Source organism: Schistocerca nitens, chromosome 1 (assembly GCF_023898315.1).
Source record: "Schistocerca nitens isolate TAMUIC-IGC-003100 chromosome 1, iqSchNite1.1, whole genome shotgun sequence".
NCBI classification, from domain to species: Eukaryota; Metazoa; Arthropoda; class Insecta; order Orthoptera; family Acrididae; genus Schistocerca; species Schistocerca nitens.
In genome coordinates this window covers 199422433-199447492 of record NC_064614.1, presented here as the reverse complement: position 1 = coordinate 199447492, position 25060 = coordinate 199422433, and the positions used below count along the sequence as shown (strand labels likewise).

Below are 25060 nucleotides of genomic sequence, written 5' to 3'. Positions count from 1 at the left end.
AAAAAATAACTGAATTAGTCAAATGAAAGGAAATAAATGTTCACATGTAAAGCGTAGAATGAGTTATATTTAAATATGCTAATTTGATACCCTTGCATTTTTGCAAAACTGTTTCATGCTAATATACCCTTCACTGTAACTTGGTCCTTTGAGAAATTCACTTTTCATTCTAATTTGTTCAGTCACTGCCCAAAATGTATCTAAAAATCCTTTCCCAGAATCTGCATAAGTTATGTCATCATTAGTACACTGATTAGCACAGTTTAATGCTTCACCTTCCAGAAACTTCTTAACAAACTTGATTTTCATTATATCAGTCAAATTAGACACGAAATTATCCCTGCAATGCTGCAGAAAATCTGCATGATGGAAACTACCTTCAACTGAGAAATTCTTTACGGGAGTGTTGCAAAACATGATACCAGCATCGTTTATAAGATTTCTATGAACTACATCACTGGAAAATTGTTCAACCTTTTTGCACAGAACAGGGACACTACTTTCTAGGGCACTGGTTTTGTTGTTACTTAATAATACATTCTCTGTGAATTTGCTGTCTACTGTCTTCACCTGTTGAACGGAACTGCTTTCAGCAAATGCCAATTTGGTATCAACATTAGTTCCTAAAGTCGATATTCAAACATTTACATTTTTGTCAACAGTACTTATTTCCTCGTACTTTTTGAAAAGCAGTTTTGTTTTCTTGTTCCCCTGTCTTCAATGATCTCATTTTGACATTTTTGACTTCAGCGTTAAATTTAAGTTCAATTTCTTTCATTTTAGACTCTACAGACTCTACTTGAACATCTAATCTATCAATTGTTTGATTTATATTGTTTAGTTGAGCTGTATTTTTACATATACAATCAAATAACACTTCTATGGAATGACAAAATTCTGTGAACTCATTTCTTGCTTTCTTGTTTATGATTTTCAAGTTCCTCATTAATTTTCACAAACTGGTCATTATTCAGTTTTATTAAGTGATCCTTATAATCATTGCTCATTTTTATTAACAATGCCAACATGGAACTTATGTCATTATTATCATTCGTTTTACTAATATACTTGATTTATCAGAATCTTTTTTCTGTTGTACTGCTTCATCCATAAAGTTTTCTTTTTTCACAATATTACTTAAGTTTCCCATATCTTTGTTACTCCCCACTGTTTCAGTACTTAACTTTGTTGTTGGACATCGACGTTGTTAATTGTACACCTCACGTTTTATTTTTCAACCTTTTCTTCTTCTTTTGGTACTGTTGTTGCTGTTTCATAGCAGTGGTTCGTATTTGTCTGACCGTTCACATAAAATTTTCACACACAAAAAAATTATGTATATATGAACACACACTCACACTCACACACACACACACACACACACACACACACACACACACACACACACACACACACACACACATATATATATATATATATATATGTGTGTGTGTGTGTGTGTGTGTGTGTGTGTGTGTGTGTGTGTGTGTGTGTGCGTGTGTGTGTATAATGTGTGTGTGTTTTCTACTTCTTAAAAAGGCCCTATGGCTGAAAGCTTAAATGTATAGCAGTCTTTTCAATCCGCCTATCTGTGACTCAACGTCTGTATATGGTGTGTAGCAATCTTTTCTTTCCATAATTTTGTTTGTACTGGAAATCTTATAACCCAAGTAGGCTGCATGAAAGTAAAGAAAGAAGCTGACAGTTTAATGTGCTGTCAACAACACAGACATTAGAGGCTGAACTCAAATTCAGATTGTGGAAGGAAACCATCTGTCCACTTACTTTATAAACCATATAGAGAAATTATGCAAAACTTAAGTCTGTGTGGTCAGATGGGGATTTGAACTGCCATCTTCCCGAATGCAAGTCCAGCATTGTACTAGAGCATTACCTTGTTTGGTGAGTGCGGGAGAGACATTATGTATAAGGGGTTGGTAGTGGGAAGTGGGAAGGCAAGATGACATCACAGTTAATAGTACTAAATATGCATGTGTGTGCACATACACACTTGCGTACTGTATGTGAGCTCAACATGTGTGTCTACATATGCACAGTTTCCAGTGGCAGCAAGCAACTCTTTCTCATAACAGCATTCAGCAATATACTGGAACCACTACTGTAAGAGCACAAATAAAAATTTGTAATCTAGATTATTGTTAAATAACATTTGTTATAAATAATACAAATATAAACTGGATTGCTTTTATATTGCATTTGTTTCATTGAAGAGAAATGGTAAAGTATCGTACTCATTAAAAAATATGTGTGTGTTCAAGCTAATGGAAATCGCTATGAAGGAGAATGGAAATGTGGTCTTAAGAATGGATGTGGTCGATACTATCATTTGGACAGTGGACAGTTGCAAGAAGGAGTGTGGGTTAATGGAAACTGTTCCTGTAGTACCATGACCGATATATACTATCGGCAAACAGCTAAGGATCCAACACAGTATCCCATTCCAGAGGTAACTTTATACTCCCAAACATCCATTTGTGCCATTTTTGTACTAGCTTCATGCTCTTACACTCATTCATTTTTGCCACTGCAGAAAGATTGCTTATGATGTAATTTACCTATGTTGTCCACTGATCTGCTAACACAATGCTGCAGTGGCTATGAAAATCAGTTCCTGGTAGTATTAAGCAAAACAAAACTGATGTACATGTGTAGCCATTATCTAGAAACACATCAGCTAATTGAAGTTGAGTTCTCTAGAGTTATTGTTTCATGACCTGATCTCTCTTGTAACTCCTCCAAATAGGAACTGATAGTTGACTAAGTAACAAAAGTTAAGTGAACTAATGAAAGTTATCTAGTTGACTAATTTTCAAGATTTATTGACAAATATTAAATGAGCAAGAGAACTTCAGTTTATTTCTTCAAGTTTATTTCTGAAGAAACTTAAAAAAATGATGCATATACTTTATTGCTGAATGCTTACTGTACACAAATTTAAATAGGTAAATGTGTGTTTTAGAATATACAGTCATTGGTGTATGGATTTGCTCCAGTCACTACAGTGCAGCAAATTATATAAATATCTGTCTGAAGTCAGATAACATTCATAGAATAGGGGAGATATTATGCAACAGATAAGCATGTAGCATATGACAATCCAGTGTATTGTTTCTGCTCTCAGTCAGGACGTAAATTAGCTGACAATTTTAGTTTAAATTGCATTTCCTTCAACAGCTAAATGAGCTGTTTTGCAGGCCACAGAAATTTGAGTGAAGGGAATGAAACTTTCATTTTGTGCACTGACCATGAAGAATTCAAGGGTGACAATGATTGTTGATCTTGATTGTACCTCATTTTTATCCACTGCAAATGTCGTATGTTTGTTACTTTTTCGACTGTGCTTTATTCTTTAGGAACTCTTACGTTTTTACTTTTTGAAATAAAAATTGAAAACCCATGATCTTGTAGTTTTCTTTGTTTATTCATAAAAGACGCCTTCCTAACCACAGTAACTCTATTACAACTGCCTTACAAGAGCTGAGCGACAACTACACTGAAGTGCCAAAGAAACTGGATAGGCATGTGTGTTCAAATACAGAGATGTGTAAACAGGCAGAATACAGTGCTGTGGTCACCAGCGCCTGTATAAGACAACAAATGTCTGGTGCAGTTGTTAAATTGGTTACTGCAGCTACAATGGCAGATTATCAAGATTTAAGTGAGTTTGAATGTGGTGTTATAGTCGGCGCAAGTGTGATGGGACTCAGCATCTCTGAGGTAGCAATGAAATGGGGATTTTCCCTTATGACCATTTCATAAGTGTGCCGTGAATATCAGGTATCCAGTAAAATATCAGATCTGTGACATTGCTGCGGCCAGAAAAATATTTCTGCAAGAATGGGACCAAAGATGACTGAAGAGAATCATTCATTGTGGCAGAAGTGCAATCCTTCTGCAAATTGCTGCAAATTTCAATGCTGGGCCATCAGTAAACCATCAACAAGTGTCAGTATGTGAACCATTCAACAAAACATCATTGATATGGGCTTTCGGAGCCAAAGGCCCGTTCGTGTAACCAGGATGACTGCATGACACAGAGCCTTACACCTCGCCTGGGCCTGTCAACACTGACATCAGACTGGAAACATGTTACCTGGTCAGACAAGTCTTGTTTCAAATTGTATTGAGTGGATGGATGTGTGGAGACAACCTCATGAATCCATGGTCCTTGTATGTCAGCAGGGACTGTTCAAGCTGGTGGAGGCTCTGTAATGATGTAGCATGTGTGCAGTTTGAGTGATATTGGATCCCTGATACATCTAGACACTACTCTGATAGATGACAGATACATAAGCATCCTGTCTGGTCAACTGCATCCATTCATGTGGTTCGTACATTTGATGGACTTGGACAATTCCAGCAGGACAATGAGACACCCCACACGTCCAGAATTGCTGCAGAGTGGCTCCAGCAAAACACTTCTGAGTTTAAACACTTCTGCTGGCCACCAAACTCCCTAGACATGAACATTGTTGAGCAATTCTGGGATGCCTTGGAACGAGTTGTTCAGAAGATATCTCCACCTCCTTGTACTCTTGGATTATGGACAGCCCTGCAGGGTTTATGGTGTCAGTTTCCTCCAGCACTAATTCATACATCAGTCGAGTCCAAGCCACTTCATGTTGCAGCACTTCGGCATGCTTGCAGGGACCCTACACGATATTAGGCAAGTGTACCAGTTTCTTTGGCTCTTCAGTTTATTGTCTTTAACCGCAGCATCTACCCATTAACAACTACTACTCTGTACATAACTGCAACTAACTTGTCTCCGTAACAACTGCCCCTGTGGTTGCAGCCATAGTCACTTGTACAAAATCTTGACAGTGCATTATATTCTCAGTATTACTACTATTTATATTCTGTGTAAATTACAATGAAAAAATTTAATGCAGTTAATTTGCACATGTGACAACAAGACCAGAAGAGAACACAGATACACACTGTCTGAAAAAGAAAAATATCCAGACACTTATTAATGGACTTCAATATTGATGTGTCCACCATTCACCTTCTTAATGGCTTGAATAATATAGGATGTGTCCACTATTCACCTTCTTAATGCCTTGAATTTCACTGAGGACACTTTCAGTTATGTGTGTAAATGTTTATGGAGGAATGATAGCCCTCTTCCTCAAGGTCCAAAACCAGAGAAGATAGTAATGTTAGACACAGGTGTCTGGAGTAAAGTCGATGTTCTAACTCATCCCAAAGATGGTCCATTTGGTTCTTGCTGGGAGTCTGGGCTGGCCAGTCCATTTCAGGAATGTTATTGTACACAAACCATTGCCTCACAAATGCTGCTTCATAACAGGGTGCTTTGTCAGTTGATACAGTCAATCATTTTTTGTGTCTACATCTACACCCAACAAACCACTGTGAAATACATCACAGAGGGTACATCCCACTGTGCCAGTTATTATCGCTTTTTCCCATTCCATTCCCATAGAGAGTGCAGGAAGAAAGATAGCTTGAATGCCTCTGTGCTCCTTGGAGTCTTTAATGTTATGTCGCATCCGAAGCATGAGTTTTGTTTGAGATTGAGCGACACGGTTCGTAACCACGGCAATAGCTGGTTGGCTGTAAGGAGAGTGAGTCTTTTGACCTAGTGAAGAAGTTACAATCTATGTTGTGAAGGTACAAAGGCTGGGAGGCAATTGAAATAACTCTCCAGAAATGTTTAAAATCTGAAGTTTATTCAAAATTACAGTGAATGGAATTCTAACTGCTCTGGCTGAGATGTTTCTAATGAGCAGCCAAGTCTGATACATATATGGTGAATGACAGTCGTCAATCTGTCTGCTGTAAAAATGTGACACACGTGACTAACTCAGAATCCCACGGCTGCTGCCTATCTGACCATCAGCTCCAGTTGCTAATTCCGCAACGAACCCTGGCTCTCCTTGCAGTGCCTCGCGTCAGACTTCTCTCTAGCGCTCTCCAACCAGTCTACTCCTTTCAGAGTGTCTTGCTGCCTTTGTGTACTTTTCCCCTTCAATCCTGCTGGCTATTTCCATGATGTAATGCTGAGGGCTACTTCCCTCCTTATTGGCTGTTATTGTGCACTATTCTTCAGTGGTTCTTCAGAGGCATCTCTTAATACGGTCACACACTGTGACGTAAGCCCTGTATTTGATTCTCCCTCTCATCCTGCGCACCCTGTCTAATCAGAAGAGCTGTTTGCCTATTAACTGTAGCTCTAACTCTTATCAAGGACACTGTTGTCAGAAGTACACAGAGCCTTTATGGCTTATAGCTTTTAGCTTGTTATCAAATGCCGTTGCCCATCAGCACGGCATGGGTCAATGGCACCTCTCGCCTGTTATTGACAGTGGATTAACAGTTCCACATGTTGTTATTAACAATGCAATCCAGACTTGGCTTTACTCATGGATATAACAGTTAACATGCCTGAATAAAACCTCAGTTTACAAGCCGCTCCATTTTGAATGTAATGCTCGAGCTTTCAGTGACGATCTCTGCCCTCATTGTCAGGAGTAAAAAACAACTGGCCGCCAATGCTCGTACAAACTGGTGCAGTACATTGATGACACCTTCCTTATATGGCCTAGCTGTGAAAACGTACTGCAGCAGTTCACTAAGCACATGAACAATGTCCATCCCAACATTAAACTTACTTGAGTTGTCTTGTGACAGCCAGAGCGAGAGCACCAGCAGCAGCGAGTACTGTTTGTATAAAGCGTTTATTTTGCATTTTGTTTACGACCTTCCACTAAGGAAGGGATTCTATTAGTGTTTATCTGCTCTGCATAGTAACTAACAGTTCTTGATAAAACTTTACGTAGTTTTCGTGTTAGATTTCTTAGTGTTTTCTTGATCGTTTAGAACAGAAAGCGCCCTAAAACCGTCTTTTGTTTGTTTCGCGGCCGTTAGCCACTAGTCACTTGAATCAGCAGTTGTCTTGTGACAGCCAGAGCGAGAGCACCAGCAGCAGCGAGTACTGTTTGTATAAAGCGTTTATTTTGCATTTTGTTTACGACCTTCCACTAAGGAAGGGATTCTATTAGTGTTTATCTGCTCTGCATAGAAACTAACAGTTCTTGATCGTTAGGAGAGAAATTTATTTTGTACTTATTTGCTGCGCTTAGCTTTTAAATAGTTTTTCTGGGAAAACCTAGCGTAGTTTTCGCGTCTCGTATTTCAGTGAGTGTTTCTTGATTATCAGAGTAGCTCATCAGAAGATTATCTTGGGAATTTGTCACCGTATAGAGTAGGGTAAACATAGTCATGTGTAGGGACTGTGGTTGTTGTGAGCGGACGCAAGGAGAATTGGCCACTCTTCGGGGGCAGGTGGAGGCTTTGTCTGTTAGGCTCATCGAGCTCGAGGCGCAGGCGTCGGCTCGTAGTGGCGTTGGGGCAACTGTGGTGAGACCTATGCCTACTTCGGTGGCCTTGGAATCACATGGAACCCCTGATGTCGCTGCGTCTTCCGGCAGTGAGCATCTTACCGGTCAGCCATCACTCCAGGGTGAATGGCGGACAGTGGTGGGCTCGCGCGTGCCTGGCCGAAAGGCGAAGGTGGGATCTGGCCGCGTGGCAGCTGCCTTACCCCTTTCCAACAGGTACGGGGTGCTTCCTAGTGGTGATGACATCGTTTCCGAGCCACCACAGGATGCCTCGCCTGTTGGGCCAGTGGCCGATTCTCCGGCAAGGTCCCGACAGTCACAGAGGGCGGGCCTATTAGTTATAGGGAGCTCCAACGTTAGGCGGGTTATGGAGCCCCTCAGGAAAATAGCGGGTAGGTCGGGGAAGAATGCCAGTGTGCACTCGGTGTGCTTGCCGGGGGGTCTCGTCCGTAATGTGGAGGAGGCCCTTCCGGCAGCTATTGAACGCACTGGGTGTGACCGGCTGCAGATAGTAGCACATGTCGGAACGAATGACGCCTGCCGCTTGGGTTCTGAGGCCATCCTTGGTTCCTTCCGGCGGCTGGCTGATTTGGTGAAGACAACCAGCATCGCACGCGGAGTGCAAGCTGAGCTTAATATCTGCAGCATAGTGCCCAGAGTCGATCGCGGTCCTCTGGTTTGGAGCCGTGTGGAGGGTCTAAACCAGAGGCTCAGACGACTCTGCGACTATAATGGTTGCAAATTCATCGACCTCCGTTATTGGGTGGAGAACTGTAGGGCCCCCCTAGACAGGTCAGGCGTGCACTACACACCGGAAGCAGCTACCAGGGTAGCAGAGTACGTGTGGCGTGCACACGGGGGTTTTTTAGGTTAGAGGGACCCCCCCTTGGGCGAAACGATAAAATACCTGACGGCTTACCAGAGAGAACATCAGCATCGTTGATAAAGAACGTCCGTCCTCAGAGACCAAAAACAGGAAAAGTTAACGTAATATTGGTAAACTGCAGGAGTATCCAGGGCAAGGTTCCTGAATTAGTATCGCTTATTGAAGGAAATAGTGCGCATATAGTATTAGGAACGGAAAGTTGGTTAAAACCGGAAGTGAACAGTAACGAAATCCTAGACACAGAATGGAATATATACCGCAAGGATAGGATAAACGCCAATGGTGGAGGAGTATTTATAGCAGTAAAGAATTCAATAATATCCAGTGAAGTTATTAGCGAATGCGAATGTGAAATAATCTGGGTTAAGTTAAGTATCAAAGGTGGGTCAGATATGATAGTCGGATGCTTCTATAGACCACCTGCATCAGCAACCGTAGTAGTTGAGCGCCTCAGAGAGAACCTGCAGAACGTCGTGAAGAAGTTTCGTGATCATACTATTGTAATAGGGGGAGACTTCAATCTACCAGGTATAGAATGGGATAGTCACACAATCAGAACTGGAGCCAGGGACAGAGACTCTTGTGACATTATCCTGACTGCCTTGTCCGAGAATTACTTCGAGCAGATAGTTAGAGAACCAACTCGTGAAGCTAACGTTTTAGACCTCATAGCAACAAATAGACCGGAACTTTTCGACTCCGTGAATGTAGAAGAGGGTATCAGTGATCATAAGTCAGTGGTTGCATCAATGACTACAAGTGTAATAAGAAATGCCAAGAAAGGAAGGAAAATATATTTGCTTAACAAGAGTGATAGGGCACAAATCGCAGAATATCTGAGTGACCACCATCAAACGTTCATTTCTGAGGAAGAGGATGTGGAACAAAAATGGAAAAAATTCAGAAACATCGTCCAGTACGCCTTAGATAAGTTCGTACCGACTAAGGTCCAAAGCGAGGGGAAAGATCCACCGTGGTATAACAATCATGTACGAAAGGTACTACGGAAACAAAGAAAGCTTCATCATAGGTTTAAGAGTAGTCGAATCATAGCTGATAAGGAAAAGCTGAACGAAGCGAAAAAGAGCGTAAAGAGAGCAATGAGAGAAGCATTCAACGAATTCGAACATAAAACATTGGCAAACAATCTAAAAAAGAACCCTAAAAAGTTTTGGTCATATGTAAAATCGGTAAGCGGATCTAAATCCCCTATTCAGTCACTCGTTGACCACGATGGCACCGAAACAGAGGACGACCGAAGAAAGGCAGAAATACTGAATTCAGTGTTCCGAAACTGTTTCACTGCGGAAAATCGTAACACGGTCCCTGACTTCAGCCGTCGCACGGACGCCAAAATGGAAAATATTGAAATAAACGATATCGGAATTGAAAAACAACTGCTATCACTTAGTAGCGGAAAAGCATCCGGACCAGACGAGATACCCGTAAGATTCTACAGTGATTATGCTAAAGAACTTGCCCCCTTTCTATCAGCAATTTATCGTAGATCTCTGGAAGAACGTAAAGTACCTAGCGACTGGAAGAAAGCGCAGGTCGTTCCCATTTTCAAGAAGGGTCATAAATCAGATGCGAATAATTATAGGCCTATTTCGCTTACGTCAATCTGTTGTAGAATAATGGAACATGTTTTATGTTCTCGTATTATGACGTTCTTAGATAATACAAATCTCCTTCATCATAACCAACATGGATTCCGCAAACAGAGATCATGTGAAACTCAGCTCGCCCTATTTGTCCAAGAAATTCACAGTGCCGTAGACACTGGCGAGCAGATTGATGCCGTATTCCTGGACTTCAGGAAGGCATTTGATACGGTTCCGCACTTACGTTTAGTGAAAAAAATACGAGCTTACGGAATATCGGACCAGGTTTGTGATTGGATTCAGGATTTCCTAGAAGAAAGAACACAACATGTCATTCTTAACGGTTCAAAATCTGCAGATGTAGAGGTAATTTCGGGAGTACCGCAAGGAAGCGTGATAGGACCTTTATTGTTTACATTATACATAAATGACTTAGTTGACAACATCGGTAGCTCCGTGAGGCTATTTGCAGATGACACGGTCGTCTACAAGAAAGTAGCAACATCAGAAGACTCGTACGTACTCCAGGAAGACCTGCAGAGGATTAATGAATGGTGCGACAGCTGGCAGCTTTCCCTAAACGTAGATAAATGTAATATAATGCGCATACATAGGGGCAGAAATCCATTCCAGTACGATTATGCCATAGGTGGTAAATCATTGGAAGCGGTAACGACCGTAAAATACTTAGGAGTTACTATCCGGAGCGATCTGAAGTGGAATGATCACATAAAACAAATAGTGGGAAAAGCAGGCGCCAGGTTGAGATTCATAGGAAGAATTCTAAGAAAATGTGACTCATCGACGAAAGAAGTAGCTTACAAAACGCTTGTTCGTCCGATTCTTGAGTATTGCTCATCAGTATGGGACCCTTACCAGGTTGGATTAATAGAAGAGATAGACATGATCCAGCGAAAAGCAGCGCGATTCGTCATGGGGACATTTAGTCAGCGCGAGAGCGTTATGGAGATGCTGAACAAGCTCCAGTGGCGGACACTTCAAGAAAGGCGTTACGCAATACGGAGAGGTTTATTATCGAAATTACGAGAGAGCACATTCCGGGAAGAGATGGGCAACATATTACTACCGCCCACATATATCTCGCGTAATGATCACAACGAAAAGATCCGAGAAATTAGAGCAAATACGGAGACTTACAAGCAGTCGTTCTTCCCACGCACAATTCGTGAATGGAACAGGGAAGGGGGGATCAGATAGTGGTACAATAAGTACCCTCCGCCACACACCGTAAGGTGGCTCGCGGAGTATAGATGTAGATGTAGATGTAGATCAAGATGGAGAAGGCTGGCAAGATTGAGCAAAAGGAAGGAAGGTAGCTTGGTCATTAATTGTACAGGAAATCGATGCACACTGGTCAATACTTGAATGTCAGTAGTTTTCACCACCCTATACTCAATAAAGCAGTCCTCAACACATTAGTACACAGAGATTATATCTGATGGTGACCACCCACAGACCGAATTTCAGCATTTGAAAGCTGTGTTCAGAGAAAATGGTTAAAGCAGGCGAGACATTGCATATGCTTTCAGGTGACACAAACAAAAGATACCCTGTGAATTGGCAGAAGAGGCCAAGCTGGCTGCTTTCCTGCCGTACTGTGTGCTGCAGAGACGTGGACTAAGACCAGTGTTCTGGCCCAACCCCAAAATACAATATATGCTGTATCCTGTTAAAGACTACATAACACTTTGTGTGACCCTTGTATATGGTGCCCTCTGACAATGCGGCAGCATCTGTATAAGGTGAACATTAATAAAACTGACAAACTGCAGGGGTGAACTGGAAATGGAGGAGAAAGGGTCCTATGAACATGTGTCTGGAAATGCATCATTGCCACAGTAGATGGTGCTGACGAGTGAAAGTTCCTCTGACCACATGCAATGTGTTGTTCCTTCCGTATTTCAGGCTGTATGATTGACGCAGCATACTTTGAGCATCAGAATTGTCGGGTATTCATGTTGGGAACAAGTGTTTGTGTATGGCCAAGAAGATGGAAACGGTCAAGAGGCAGCATGATTATACCAAAAAAGTACCCTCACAGACACCAACCACATCACACAACATTTCAAGCCCTATTTGGGCATTTCTGTGATCATGTGTACTTCCAGGCAGACAAATGTGCAGGGAGACAGTGGACTATGCATACACCAGATTTTGAGGACCAGGTTCTACAGGATATTGAGATGAACCCTGGCACAAGCCCCAGCCAAGTGGCCCGTCAACATGGTGTAAGACAAAGTATGATTAAGTGTATGCTGCATGACAAGCACTTTTATTCCTATCACCTGCAATGAGTACAGGGATTCCCTCCATGGGAAGTACTTTTTTGATGGATTTTACACCAGACCATCACGATTATGAAATTTCTGTCATAATTCCTCTTTACTGGTGTAACAACCTTTACCAAAACTGGCATCATCAGTCTGCATAATCTTTATCTGTGGGCTACAGACATGGAATGTAGTCAGAGGAACTTTAATTCATCAATGCCATCTGTCATAGCAATGATTCCAGACAAGTGTTCATAGCACCCTTTTTCCTCCATTTCCAGTACAGAATCTGAACCTGCAGTCTGTTGGTTTTATTAAAGTTCACCCTGTATAGATTAAACAGTTCACCCAATCGCAGAGCATTGTACTGAGCACAAGCAACTTATTAAACAAAGGGAGCTTGACAAATCAATAGCTGAGCAGTGCATGGGAAATGAACATAAAATACAATTTGGAAAGACAAGAGTGTTGGCTCAAGCGTCATAATATTGGGATTCTGTTATAAAGGAAGCTTCCTAAATTAAGCAGCAATAGTTTTACCATAGACCAAGGCTACACACTTAATAGAGTGCAGGGGCAGGCTTTTGATATCAAAAGAAACCAAAGGCAGATGCTTGATGCTTGCAGGGAGGTTGGAGCAGCAGTTTCAGATGTGGTGCCAGCCTGTTGCACCCCTGATGTCACTGTCCCTGTGGGAGAGTGGAGCTGCTAGGAGCTGTGCAACTCATCTTCTGCATACACATCATTTTTGACCTCCCTAATTGTTGCCAGATGCTGCAATTGTGCCCATATAAGTGGAAAATCATGCCAACCGCGGCAATCAATTGTATAACTGCTGACGACAATGGCAGAGATAGCCATGAAATGCTTGAGTGTTTTATTTGAAATGATATGGCTTGTAAACCAAGAAGATTTTATTTAGTCTAATCTTATCTTCACAATCCTTATAGGACCAATATGTAGCGGGTTGTGTTGTGTTCCTAGATTCATTAGTTAAAATTGATTCTGGAAACTGTACTCTACAGTATACAGCACAAAATGCTGTAAAACCGTATTAAGGGTTTCAGCGACAAGAGAAGCAGTGCAAAACTGGATTGCGAACTTCACTCTTCTCTTACTACAGTTGACTCAACTTGAAACGTGTAGCCAATCCTCTTCTCTGGATATGTGGCTGCGTCAATCTCCCTAGCTTCTTCTTCGAAGAAATAATGCTGGTTAGAGGAACCAAAAAATTGCTATCTCTCTCACTTGAAATAACTCAGTATTCTCATACTTTCAGTTCAGCTCAGGTGTATTTTCATTTCCACAAGTATCATATAAGAATGCAAACTCTTGCAAGTCAACTACACCGATACCCATTAGCTACAATTTAATATAATCACAAATGCCTGGTTTTAACAACCAAATAATTTGTAGACATCTCATGTGTCTTGCTTCGTTCAGAGCTATGACGTGAAGTAAGTTAAAAGTCTATAGTCAAATGTTCATTTTTTTTTTAAATCACATTCACTAACACAGCAAAGAATAGCATTTAATTACTCCATGTCCTCTCACACAGCGTCTGTGGCTCTTGCAGCAAACACTTGTCGGCGTCATTCGACTGGCCCGCTTATCGTCTTCTCATTACAAACTTCCAACCTGCACACAGAAACTGGCGGCACAGTAGATATGTTTCCACTCTCTTACTTACTTTTAAAATATCAGGTGTTCGAGATGGTGGAAGGCCGAGTGTCTCTAGAATTTACACCGAAATCCTTGCTACAGCATTCTTCCACATTGAGTGTTTTCTTTTGCGTAATGAAGAGTCGATACCCTAACCGTGAAAAACACCCCCATAATGAAACACCACCAGCTCCGTACTTCACTACACATGATGGCAAGTAACAATCTTCAGGCATTCCCTAAGCCCAAATGCTACCATCAGATTGCCATAGGTTGTAGCATTATTCATCACTCCAATTAAAATCAAATGTGTGGCTCAACTATCGTACCCCGCTCTCTTTAAGTGCCTATGAACAGTCATTGTGCTAGCTGCATTGCTGTCAACACTTGGGAATTTAAGAGAGATTCCTTCTGCTGATTTCATGTGACTTTTTTATAACCACCCTCCACAATGCTGTCCATCAGTACATGAGATCTGCCTGATCTTAATTTCTTCCAGTTCACAACCACATTACAGACACTTGACATGGACAGCTTTAGAAGGTTTAATCAGATGACATCCAATGACCTGTCCACATTCAAACTCACTGAGATCTCCTGACTTACCCACTCTGCTGTTACTGTTTCTCTACTGAAAACTCAATATTGCCCTCCTCCTTTTCATGCTGGTGGGCCCAGTAGTTATTTCCACATTACATATGGATGTCTGGATGCTCAGGTAGCATATCTCCCATTAACTGATTTTTGGCGACTAAAGTTTTCCCATACTAAATTTGGTAAAATAAATCCCTTTAACAATTAATGTTACAGTATACAACTTTTCATTAAAATTAAATTGCTATTGAAAACGCAGCATCTGTGAAAACAAGTCAATGGAATGCAAGTAGCTGCGAAGGACACTTAAGTGAAAATAAAAGTTTGTTATATGGCCTTATAAAAACCATAGTCTACAAACATCAAGTATTTCGTGCAGATCATATATAAGACCAGGAGAAGTTGCTGCTATGTACCAATAAAAATTGGTTGACTTCGGCAAACTGCTGAATAACCAGTCCATTTGCTAAAAAAATGTTTTTATTGTACTCCATGATCAGGTTTGGCTCTTACATTGAAGCAATTTTCCAGTTCAGTACAAAAGCTTTGACTCACTATATTGATGTGTTGAGGCCCATAATATTATATTGTACTTGAACAAAGATACAGGTTTAACAACAGTAAAATTTTCATGACCTAGTGTAAGAATTTACAGAAGTTATGGGGCCTCTAACATCAAGAATATTAAGTATGCAGTACAGGTATTTTGCTAAACAATGAAAGGTACTTCTTATCTTAAATATCTGCTAAATGAATGTAGCATATAAACTCCACATACTCACTGTGACTAAATAACTGTGGCCATGGAATATGTAAATGACAAAACATCAGTGACTCTGTGACAAACAATAGATACAAATCATGAAATCTTCTCGGGCTTCCATCCGGGTAGCTGTGTCGAAAATCAGCGACGTTTCGATGAGTGTCATTTTCACCATTGGTGGCCGTCCCTTCCCACCCATACTACTGGCGCTGGGCCGGTGGTGGGGGGAGGAAGCCATGCGGGACCGGGCAATGCCGGAAGCCTGCTGCGTTAGTCTACCTTAGAATCGCGGAGTGTTAGCAGCTGAGCACAGTCCCGGCACATAGCTGCTATTGCAGAGTTCCACACCAAACTTAAAAGGTTGCCCTCATCCCTGTTGTGATTGTCACGTAATTTTGACTGATTCCTTGATTATGCTCTTGCAGAAGCCACGGGCTTGGCAAAGCATTTTCGTTGCTTCGGATTGGAAGGTGTGTCCCTCACCGAGGCTGTGTTCTGCCAAGGCCATTTGTCCTTGTGCCCCAGCCACATGCATCTAATGTGTTCCTGGCAGCATTGCAAGATGGAGCGTTGTGTTCGACCAGTGTACTGGAGTCCACACTCACATGGTATACTATATATACTGCGAACTTGTAGCTGCAATGCCGTGCTAGTCTAGCTTAGAATCACAAAGCATTAGCAGCTGAGCATGGTCCCGGCATACAGCTGCTATTGCAGGGTTACACACTGAACTTAAATGGTAGCCCTCATCCCTGTTGACGAAATTGTCAAGTAATCTTATTTCGACTGATTCCTTGATGACGCTCTCCCAGAAGCCACTGGCTCAGAAAAGCATTTTCGTTTCTTCAAATTGGAGGGTGTGTCCCTCATTGAGGCTGTGGTCTGCCACGGCTGATTTGTCCTTGGGCCCCAGCAGCATGCATCTAATGTGTTCCTGGCAGCGTTGCGAGATGCAGCATTGTGTTCGACCAATGTACTGGAGCCCACACTCGCACGGTGTACTATATACACTGGGAACTTGTAGCTGCAATTTGTCCATCACCGAGCCCAGTAACTCGTTCTTTTTTGGAGGTGGTCGAAAAACTGCTTCGATGTTGTTTTCTTCCCCACTAGAAACAGCACAGCTTAAACCTAAACACTTCTTCTGTTATGTTGACGACACAGTCATTGTGTGGGAACATGGAAGAGAAGCTCTGAGTGAATTCCACAAACAGCTGAACAGCATTCACAAAAACATACAGTTCACAATGGAGTTAGATATCCTCATAAGGAGAAAAGCAGATGGCATGCTAGGACATGCAGTATACAGAAAGAAGACCCACACGGACATATATCTCCATGCTTCGAGCTGCCATCACCCAGTGCAGTGGCACACCATTCTAACGGTGCTGGTTCACAGAGCAAGAGCCATCTGTGACATAGACAGTCTTCCAGCTAAGCTGCAGCACCTTAAGGATGTGTTTTGTCAGAATGGTTACAGTGAAGCACACATTAGACGTGCATTGAGGAAGAAAAAGAGTGACACAGCCATCCACAAAGAGAAGAGGAAAAGAAGCTCGCCTTTATCCCCTACATTGGCCCTCCATCAGCCAAAATTGCGAGAATAATGAGGAAAAAACAACATCAGAGCAATTTTATGACCACCTCCAAACACAAAAGAGTTACTGGGCTTGGTGAAGGGCAAATTGCAGCTACAAGTTTTCAGTATATATAGTATACCATGCGAGTGTGGCTCCAGTACATTGGTCAAACACAACTCTGCATCTTGCAATGCTGCCAGGAACACATTAGATGCATGCGGCTAGGGCACAAGGACAAATCGACCATGGCAGAACACAGTCTCAATGAAGTCCAATTTGAAGAAATGAAAATCCTTTGCCAAGCCAGTGGCCTCCGGGAGAGCATCATCAAGGAATCAGGTGAAATAAGATTATGTGACAATCTCGTCAACAGGGACGAGGGCTACCATTTAAGTTCAGTGTGGAAACCTGCATTAGCAGCTATACTCCAGGACCGTGCTCAGCTGCTAACGCTCTGTGATTCTAAGGTAGACTAATGTGGCAGGTGACCAGCGTTGCCCAGCCCTGCATGGCTTCCCCACCACCACCGGCCCAGCGCCAGTAGTACGGGTGGGGAGGAACGGCCACTGCGTGATGCTGACTAGCTTTATATAGAGGATGACTGCGGTTCATCGACACTTCGCCAGAAGATTATGAGGATGACACTCATCGAAACATTGTGGATTTTCAACACTGCTACCCGGGTGGAAGCCTGGGAAGATTTCATCAGCAGTATACACCAGGAAAGCCTACATTCACATAAATAGATACAAATGTGTACATAGTTATGATACATATAAATGTATAAATACATTTGAGAATGGCACTCATGACAAGTGGAAGCAAAGTTCATGTAACGTTGTACTCCTACTATAAAAAGTGGAAACAATGTTTATGTAACTTTGTACCTCTGCTCTGAATTTTTTAGGCTTTTTACAATTTTCTGGCAACTTGCAGTGCTTAATCAGAATTAATTTATAACCAGATAGGCTAATGAGGATAAAAATCATTTAATTAACATTTTGGTAAGATTATTTGATTAATTAAATAGTTTATAACATGGGATATCTTGTACTTTCCAGATTTATAATGATGAAAGACATTTTTTGCATGTTGTTTTGAGTGTGTGGTTTCAACAATCTCATTACCTGAATGTAGGTAATTAAATTAATTGCACTCAGTCAAAAAGTCACTAAAGCCATGTCAGTATTGAATTAAGTAATGGTACACTGGTGTCAGATGGCTTCCCTTGAGGAAAAAATCAAACTAAAAATCAACCAGTAAATTTTATTCAATCAGTCTCGTGGTTAGTCATTCAGCAATCTCCATGGTAAAAACGAACTGTGGTGTTACAAGATTGATAAATGATTAGGTCCACTCTTGTTCTTACTGCATAAAAAATTATTGCAATCATATTGATAAGAAGCTGAAATAGTTTTCTTGCAGATCACTATGACACATCAGAAAATCTATAAATGAAACAGAATTTTATAAAATCTTGCATGTTGATATTTCTGTGAACCTCCTCTAGAAATCACGTTAACTTCAAGTACATTTACTCTCATATACAGTTTGTAACGAACAATCAGTTATATGTCAGTAGCAATAATACATGTAACAGTAGAAAGAAAAATGACACAAGTCTATCATTTAGCTTTCATGTGGCATAGAAATGAGTGAAGTATTTCATCATAAAAAATTTTAACCACTTACCCTAGTGATATAAATACCCTAGTGATATAAAGAGCCTAACAGATAAAAAATACTGCAAACTTAAAGTAAACTTTTGCATGTGTGATTTGATAGGTATTAGTGCATGTGTTTGTGTGTCTGTGATTGTACGTTGAGTAAAATGTAGTTTAAAAAATAAAAATATGAAGGTTAAGATTAATGTCAAAGCCAGTTATGTAAATGGTCAGCCTATAGTGGTATGAAATTGACAATTGAATGTAACACTTAAACAGGAGCTAATAATTTGTCATTTGTTAATTTATAATTGTGTCTATCTTACAGTGCTGTATGCAGGAATCTGACAGTTTGTATCAGAACTGGAAAGAGTCCCTTCTTTAAAAACATTAGCTGTGATGGTAAGACAATAATACACATAGAAGAAGTAGCAGCAGATGGAGCACTTGCACACTGGAGCTGTTCTGTGAAGGTACAGAGGCCATTAATTGTCTTGGACACTTCGTAAATGAAGCAACATACTTGATTCTGATTACACTAATGATGTCTCTGAGTGAAGACCATTGTTGCTCCTAAGGGCCATAGTTATTTTGTATGTGTGAGAAGTAGGTAACAAATATAAATATTGGGGAGATCCATGTGATTTAAATGTATAAGTGAATGGCATTTTGTCTTAGTGGTGTTCATTTTTGTATGTCAGAGGAACATAAATTAAAGTGTTATTAATTTTTTGAAGCAAGAGACATGCAGTAAGTAATATTTGTGGTACTGTTGTGTGGTGTGATATAAATTTCAAGTTGTGTCAGATATAATGGGATTTCAGGCAACAATTTTTGTATTAACCTTGTGATACATCTTGTTATTGTTGCTGAAACACTATCATTCTTGTAAACATATTATAAATAGTGACTATCTGATAAGTTTTACTATTGTTACCAGTTACTACCATGTAAACCCAATAAATATCATAGTTTTCTTTCACAAAATTACTTGTGACTAAAGAAGTATAATTGTAGTCATCTACAAATGGCTCTGGTTTATTATCTTCATTGATAGGTGTAATTGTATATTTAGAGTTTGACACAATAAGGCCAGTAGTACAACTGGAAGCTGTGTGTTTGTCTTGAGGCAGTATAAATGATGGTGTGCAAATACTTAGACTATTCATCCAGTATTTGAGAATGAGGATCCATAGCAATTTCCAATGAACTTTACATATAATTTCAAAACTTTATGAATCAGCTGATGAAATCTTCTCGGGCTTTTATTCGGGTAGCTGCGTCAAAAATCCACGACGTTTCGATTAGTGTCATTCTCATCATCTTCTGGTGAAGTGTCGATAGACTGCAATTGTTCTCTATATATAGCTGGTCAAGTGGCGCACGGTGGCTGTCCTTTCCCACCCGTCCTACCAGCGCTAGGCCGGTGGTGGGGGGGAACTGCGAGGGGTCAGGCAACTCTGCCAGCTGCCACCAGTCAAGGGCCGCCACATGCACGCGCCGCTCTGCTCTGCACGGCCCACAGCAAGCAACTTTGCCATGTTCCAGCACTCTTTCGGTTGCGTAGTGCTTTATTAAAGAATAAAACACTGCGCACCTGATAGATAGGGACTTTGCGAGCCAGGGCCCCCTTCGCATGGGACAAGCCCACGCTTGCAGAGGCCAAGGCTAGCTTTCCTTCTTCTATGCCAAAACTTTCAACACTTCCATTGGCGTTATGGCTGACGCGCAAAATGCATCCCACTCATCCGAGGCTGCGGAGAAGAAGCAAGGACGTAACACCACAAGAGTCACTGACCTGCATCAGGCAGGCATTTCAACGTCCAGCAATGCCATGCTGGATCCAAATGAAAGCCCGAAGCTTTCACTGGCTTAATGCCAACTGCTACCGCATGTTCCATGCCAACAGAAGAACGTCCTGTGCCTGTCAAGAGGAAAAAAGACAAATGAGACAATTCCGAACTCGTCAGCTAACTAAAATCGACACAAGAAGTCTTGCCCCGTTCCAGATGAGGACGGATTCATCTCAGCCACCCAGACAGTTCCTGCTCACAAGATCACGAGAACTGCTCTGATATCAACAAATAACTCTTCGTGGCTGTGGATGCCGACCCAACTGACCAAAATGACACCTCGGCCACTGCGGCCCACATTACTACAAAGTCACAGAAATCTCCTCCCATGACCATAGAATTCAAGGAGGTGTACAAAATCCTCTTGCAAACTGTCAAGGGCCTTCTCAGTAACCCTTTCCACTTCAGAACAGCCGGTAAAGATCTTTACAAGCTTCAGACCAGAACTAGCGCGGATTTCGTGAAAGTCACGAAGGAAATCTCGAAAAGGCTATGGTGATTCTACACCTATTCGCCTGACAAACCCATCAAAAAGGCATCTGAGGGTTCCCCTTCAGTTTCTTGTGCGATGATCTGAGGGAAGAACTTGAAGCCATTGGAATTGTTCCCAGGTCTATCTCCAGAGTACAATCGCCTACAACACACAAAGACACCCCCACCTTTATGGTAGTGCTTACCAATACACCAGACAATCGAAAATTGCTGACACTGAAGACCGTAGCGAACATGGACGTCACAATTGAGGAACCTCGGGGCAAATGTGGCCCCACCATCTGTTATCGATGCCAAGGCACCGACCATGTGGCCTGACACTGTGCAATGTCCATTTAGAGTGTGAAATGCGGTGAAGAACATACCTCCAAAGAATGCCCCCCACATGTGTCCGATGCAACAAATCTCACCCTGCCAGTTACCTCGGTTGTGAAGTCATCAAAGCCTACAGGACCAGAGAAAAGGCAACCACAAACCAGGGTCTCACCTATGCTGCTATCGCAGCTGTCAGAAGAATCACAAATGTCGCAGCAACCAACGCCAACACTGCCCCATCTTCTAAGGCCAATGCCACCCTTGCAGGTATACAGAGAACCAAGCCCCACTACCACAGGCATGCTCAGTTCATTCCCCATCATCCAGCTCCACCCACTTCGGCCATTACTGCACCCCAGTAGCACACAACAGATTTCTGCTGCAGTTCAAGTTGCCTTACAGGCAATGCCGTAGCCAACCTCTAACACCCAATATGGCAGCTAGATTTAGACTAACTGTGTGCAAGTGGAACGCCAATGGAATCCGCACTCAAGTGGCAAGTTTCGCCAATTCCTTCAAGACGAAAGAATCGACGTGTGCCTTGTCACTGAGACACACCTGAAACCTGATATCCATGTATGGGTCACTAACTACAGCTGTTTCTGGATGGACCGGCCAGCTGCTGGTGGAGGAACAGCAGTCTACATAAGAAACTCCCTGATGCATCATCAACTGCCACTCCCAGCACTAGCCACAGTAGAAGCCACATTGGTTGCAGTCCAAACATCAAGAGACCGCATACAATTCATTGCAGTCCACAGGCCCCCCACCCCCGTGGCCATCTAGAAGAAGCAGACTTCGCTTCGAGGCATTACTGTCACAAGAGGGAAACCTTTTTGTCGCAGGTGACCTTAATGCAAGAAACACCAACTGGAATAGCCACATCACGAATATCAGTGGAAGCCGTCTCCTACAAGTCACAGAAAGAAACCATGCCATCATCGTGGGACCATATGACCCCACATGCTTTCCAAACAGAGGCCAGAGCGATGTACTGGATATAGCCATCATTAAGGGATTCCCCAATGATGTTACTGCCACCACCAGAAGGACTCTTACCTTAGATCATGAACCGGTCATCTTTGATGTTGACCTTGTTGGCATCAATAAACCGCCAAGACACCACCTCGATATCTGAGGAACCAGCTGGGAAACATGCTGCCAACTGCTCAAAAGAGACTTCGGACACACCAGACCCGGAGAGAGCAGGAGCAGAAGCCACACTACTATACATAACATCCAAAGCACTGGACGCTGCAACAGAAGCCACACCACTGAGACGACCTACACAACCAAAAACTCACCAACTGCCTCCACCCTCTACAGCAACCATCAGAGAAAAAAACCGTGCACTCAGAGAATGGCACCCAATGCGCAACCCAGCCACAAAGCACTGAGTAACCGACTGCAACAAGAAATAAGGGTAGCAGTAGAAAAACACAAGAACCAAGTTTGGGCAGATAAGATCACGGTGCTACAGCTACAAGACCAATCGGCCTGGAAGGGACAGAAGTTCCCCCCACTAAACGTGGGCAACAATATTGTCAGCAAACCAGATGCCAAAGCTAATGCCCTGTCAGATGCATTCGCAAAAAATTTCTCTCCGATGAACAACGCTTCCGAAGCAGCCCACATTGGCCTAGTTAACGAGCACCTTCCAAGATTCCTCGCCAGCTGAGTTGAAGAAAACCACATCCAACCGATTTCCACAGCAGAAGTAACAAAACAGCTTGAAGAACTAAATGGAATAAAAAGCAGGAGGACCATACCTCCTAAGAAATGAGCTTCTGAAGCAACTACCACCCACCGCAGCACCACTAATAGCGGCGGCTTTCAACGAGATCTTGGCAACAGGCGACTTCCCCATCACATGGAAACATGCTGAGGTTTTCACCATACCGAAGAGAGGAAACGACCCTCGATCGCCAGCAAGCTACAGACCAGTCAGTCTCTTACCCGCTGTATCAAAACTCTTTGAACGTCTATATATAAAGAGATTTCAGCAACATGTCGAAGCAGAGCACCTGATACCAGACGTCTAGTTCGGCTTTCGCCGAGGCCACTCCACTACCCAGCAGCTACTACACCTAATTGAGGAAGCATTCAGTGCCATGGAAAGGGAGGAATTCTTCAAGGCTGTATTCCTGGATGTCTCACATGCCTTTGATTTCGTGTGGCATGAGGGCCTCCTGTATAAACTTCTAGATAGGAGAGTCCCCGTGACACACGCGACACTCCTGAAAAGCTACCTCGAAAACTGAACATTTCATGTCCGCACTCAAGATGGTACATTGTCCACCAGACTCATCAAAGCAGGAGTATCTCAGGGCAGTTTATTGGGACCACTGTTATACACATCTGACCTACCATCGACAGCCAGAACATACCTGTCTCTATATGCCGATGACACAACCATCTACTCCTGACGCATGAATGCTGCACACCTCCAGGCAAGACGGCAACAAGCGTGTAATACGCTGAGCGAATGGGCATTGAAATGGTGATTGTCTTTCAAAGCCATGAAGACGTAGGCAATAGCTATTTGCAGAAGACATTTTCCACCAAACATCCAGCCCATCGAGATAAGGGGCACTCCAGTACATGGTCAAAAGCCGCGAAATACCTGTGTGTGACCCTCAACGGGTGTCTGACATGGTGCCCTCATACAGAAAACATACGAGAGAAAGCCAGGAGAACAATGACAGTGCTTTACCCACTACTAAATCCATCATCAACACTAGACTGTGGGTGATATTGTTCCTTACATTGGTCTGGCCAATCCTAGACTACGCTGCTGTTGTGTGGGGCAATGCTGCACCAACCCACATACAACCTTATTGGAAATGCTACCTAGAAGTGTTCCAGATAGAAATGCGACCAACGAAAGGAATTGAGCAGAGCAAACACCAAGCACAGGCTTCATACATCGTCATAGTTGTGCATGCACAATAATGCCTGTTTTCTGCCATTCTCAGCAAATCCTTTTACATAAGAAGAATTACGTTATGCGTTAGAATGTGCAATGAATTTCTTATATTGCAGAGCATTTAACCCTCATTCAAAACTTTGAGGACCAGTCACTTAGAAAAGTTTCAGCCCAGGAAGATCAGCAGCCATTTATGTGATTTAAAATTTTACTGGCGCATTTGTATTTCATGTATCTGAAAGGGTAACACACACAACAAAGACCAATATTGTATGTGAAAGCTTAGCTTTGCATGTAGCTATACTATACGTATATTAATTTAAATAATCAACTTTTCCTATTTGTGTGTTCACATTAAGACTACATCACATGACATGAGCTGTGATTGGCTAACAAAAGTGCATCACAATCTTGACTTACGGTTTGGAACCTAATGTGCTCTATTTAGCAGAATTCATATTTATACTTTCGTAATAAGAAAATATACAGTGTACATGTTGCTGCATGTCAAAGAGCTTTCCAAAACATGTATTTTTGCTGTATTTTGTTTCCTAAATCACTCACAAGTTCTGTGCCAGTGTATAAAACCTCTGCCATTCAAAGGATTGATAAGTTTTACAGCTCTAAGGGAAAGTATGCCATTACGTAATACCAAAAAAGTGTATTTTGATCCAGGAAAAAGAGTATTTTCACCCAGGGAAAAGTGTATTTTTAACTGGGAAATCCGCAGAAAAATCTGGGATTATTTCTTCTTGCCCAGGTTATACACTGTGATAAAATGTAATCAGCTGGAATTGTTTGTCACACATCTAAAGCATTTGATGTGTGGATCACAAAATTCTACTTCCAAAGGCTGAGCACTATGGCTTATGTGGTAAAGTAGGCATGTGGCTTGAATCATTCTAGATCACAGAAGGCAGAAGGTAGTATTGAATAAATCTGCAGTGGTACCTGCGTGCTCTGACTGGGACACAGTGAAATGTGGAGTACCACAGCACTTTGTGCCTGGTCCCTTATTTTTCGCAATCTTTGACAATAATATGCT

At 42.1% G+C, this 25060-nt stretch overlaps 1 protein-coding gene across 1 annotated transcript in view; it reads left to right on the top strand.

The window, feature by feature from the left end:
• LOC126236812 (MORN repeat-containing protein 3-like) overlaps window positions 1-3040 on the top strand; it is a 137742-nt gene extending 134702 nt beyond the window's left edge. Inside the window, exons 5-6 of the mRNA XM_049946445.1 lie at window positions 2280-2467; window positions 2981-3040. Coding sequence (XP_049802402.1) covers window positions 2280-2467; window positions 2981-3040 — 248 coding nt within the window. The remainder of the gene's footprint in view (window positions 1-2279; window positions 2468-2980) is intronic.
• Window positions 3041-25060: the final 22020 nt, after the last annotated feature.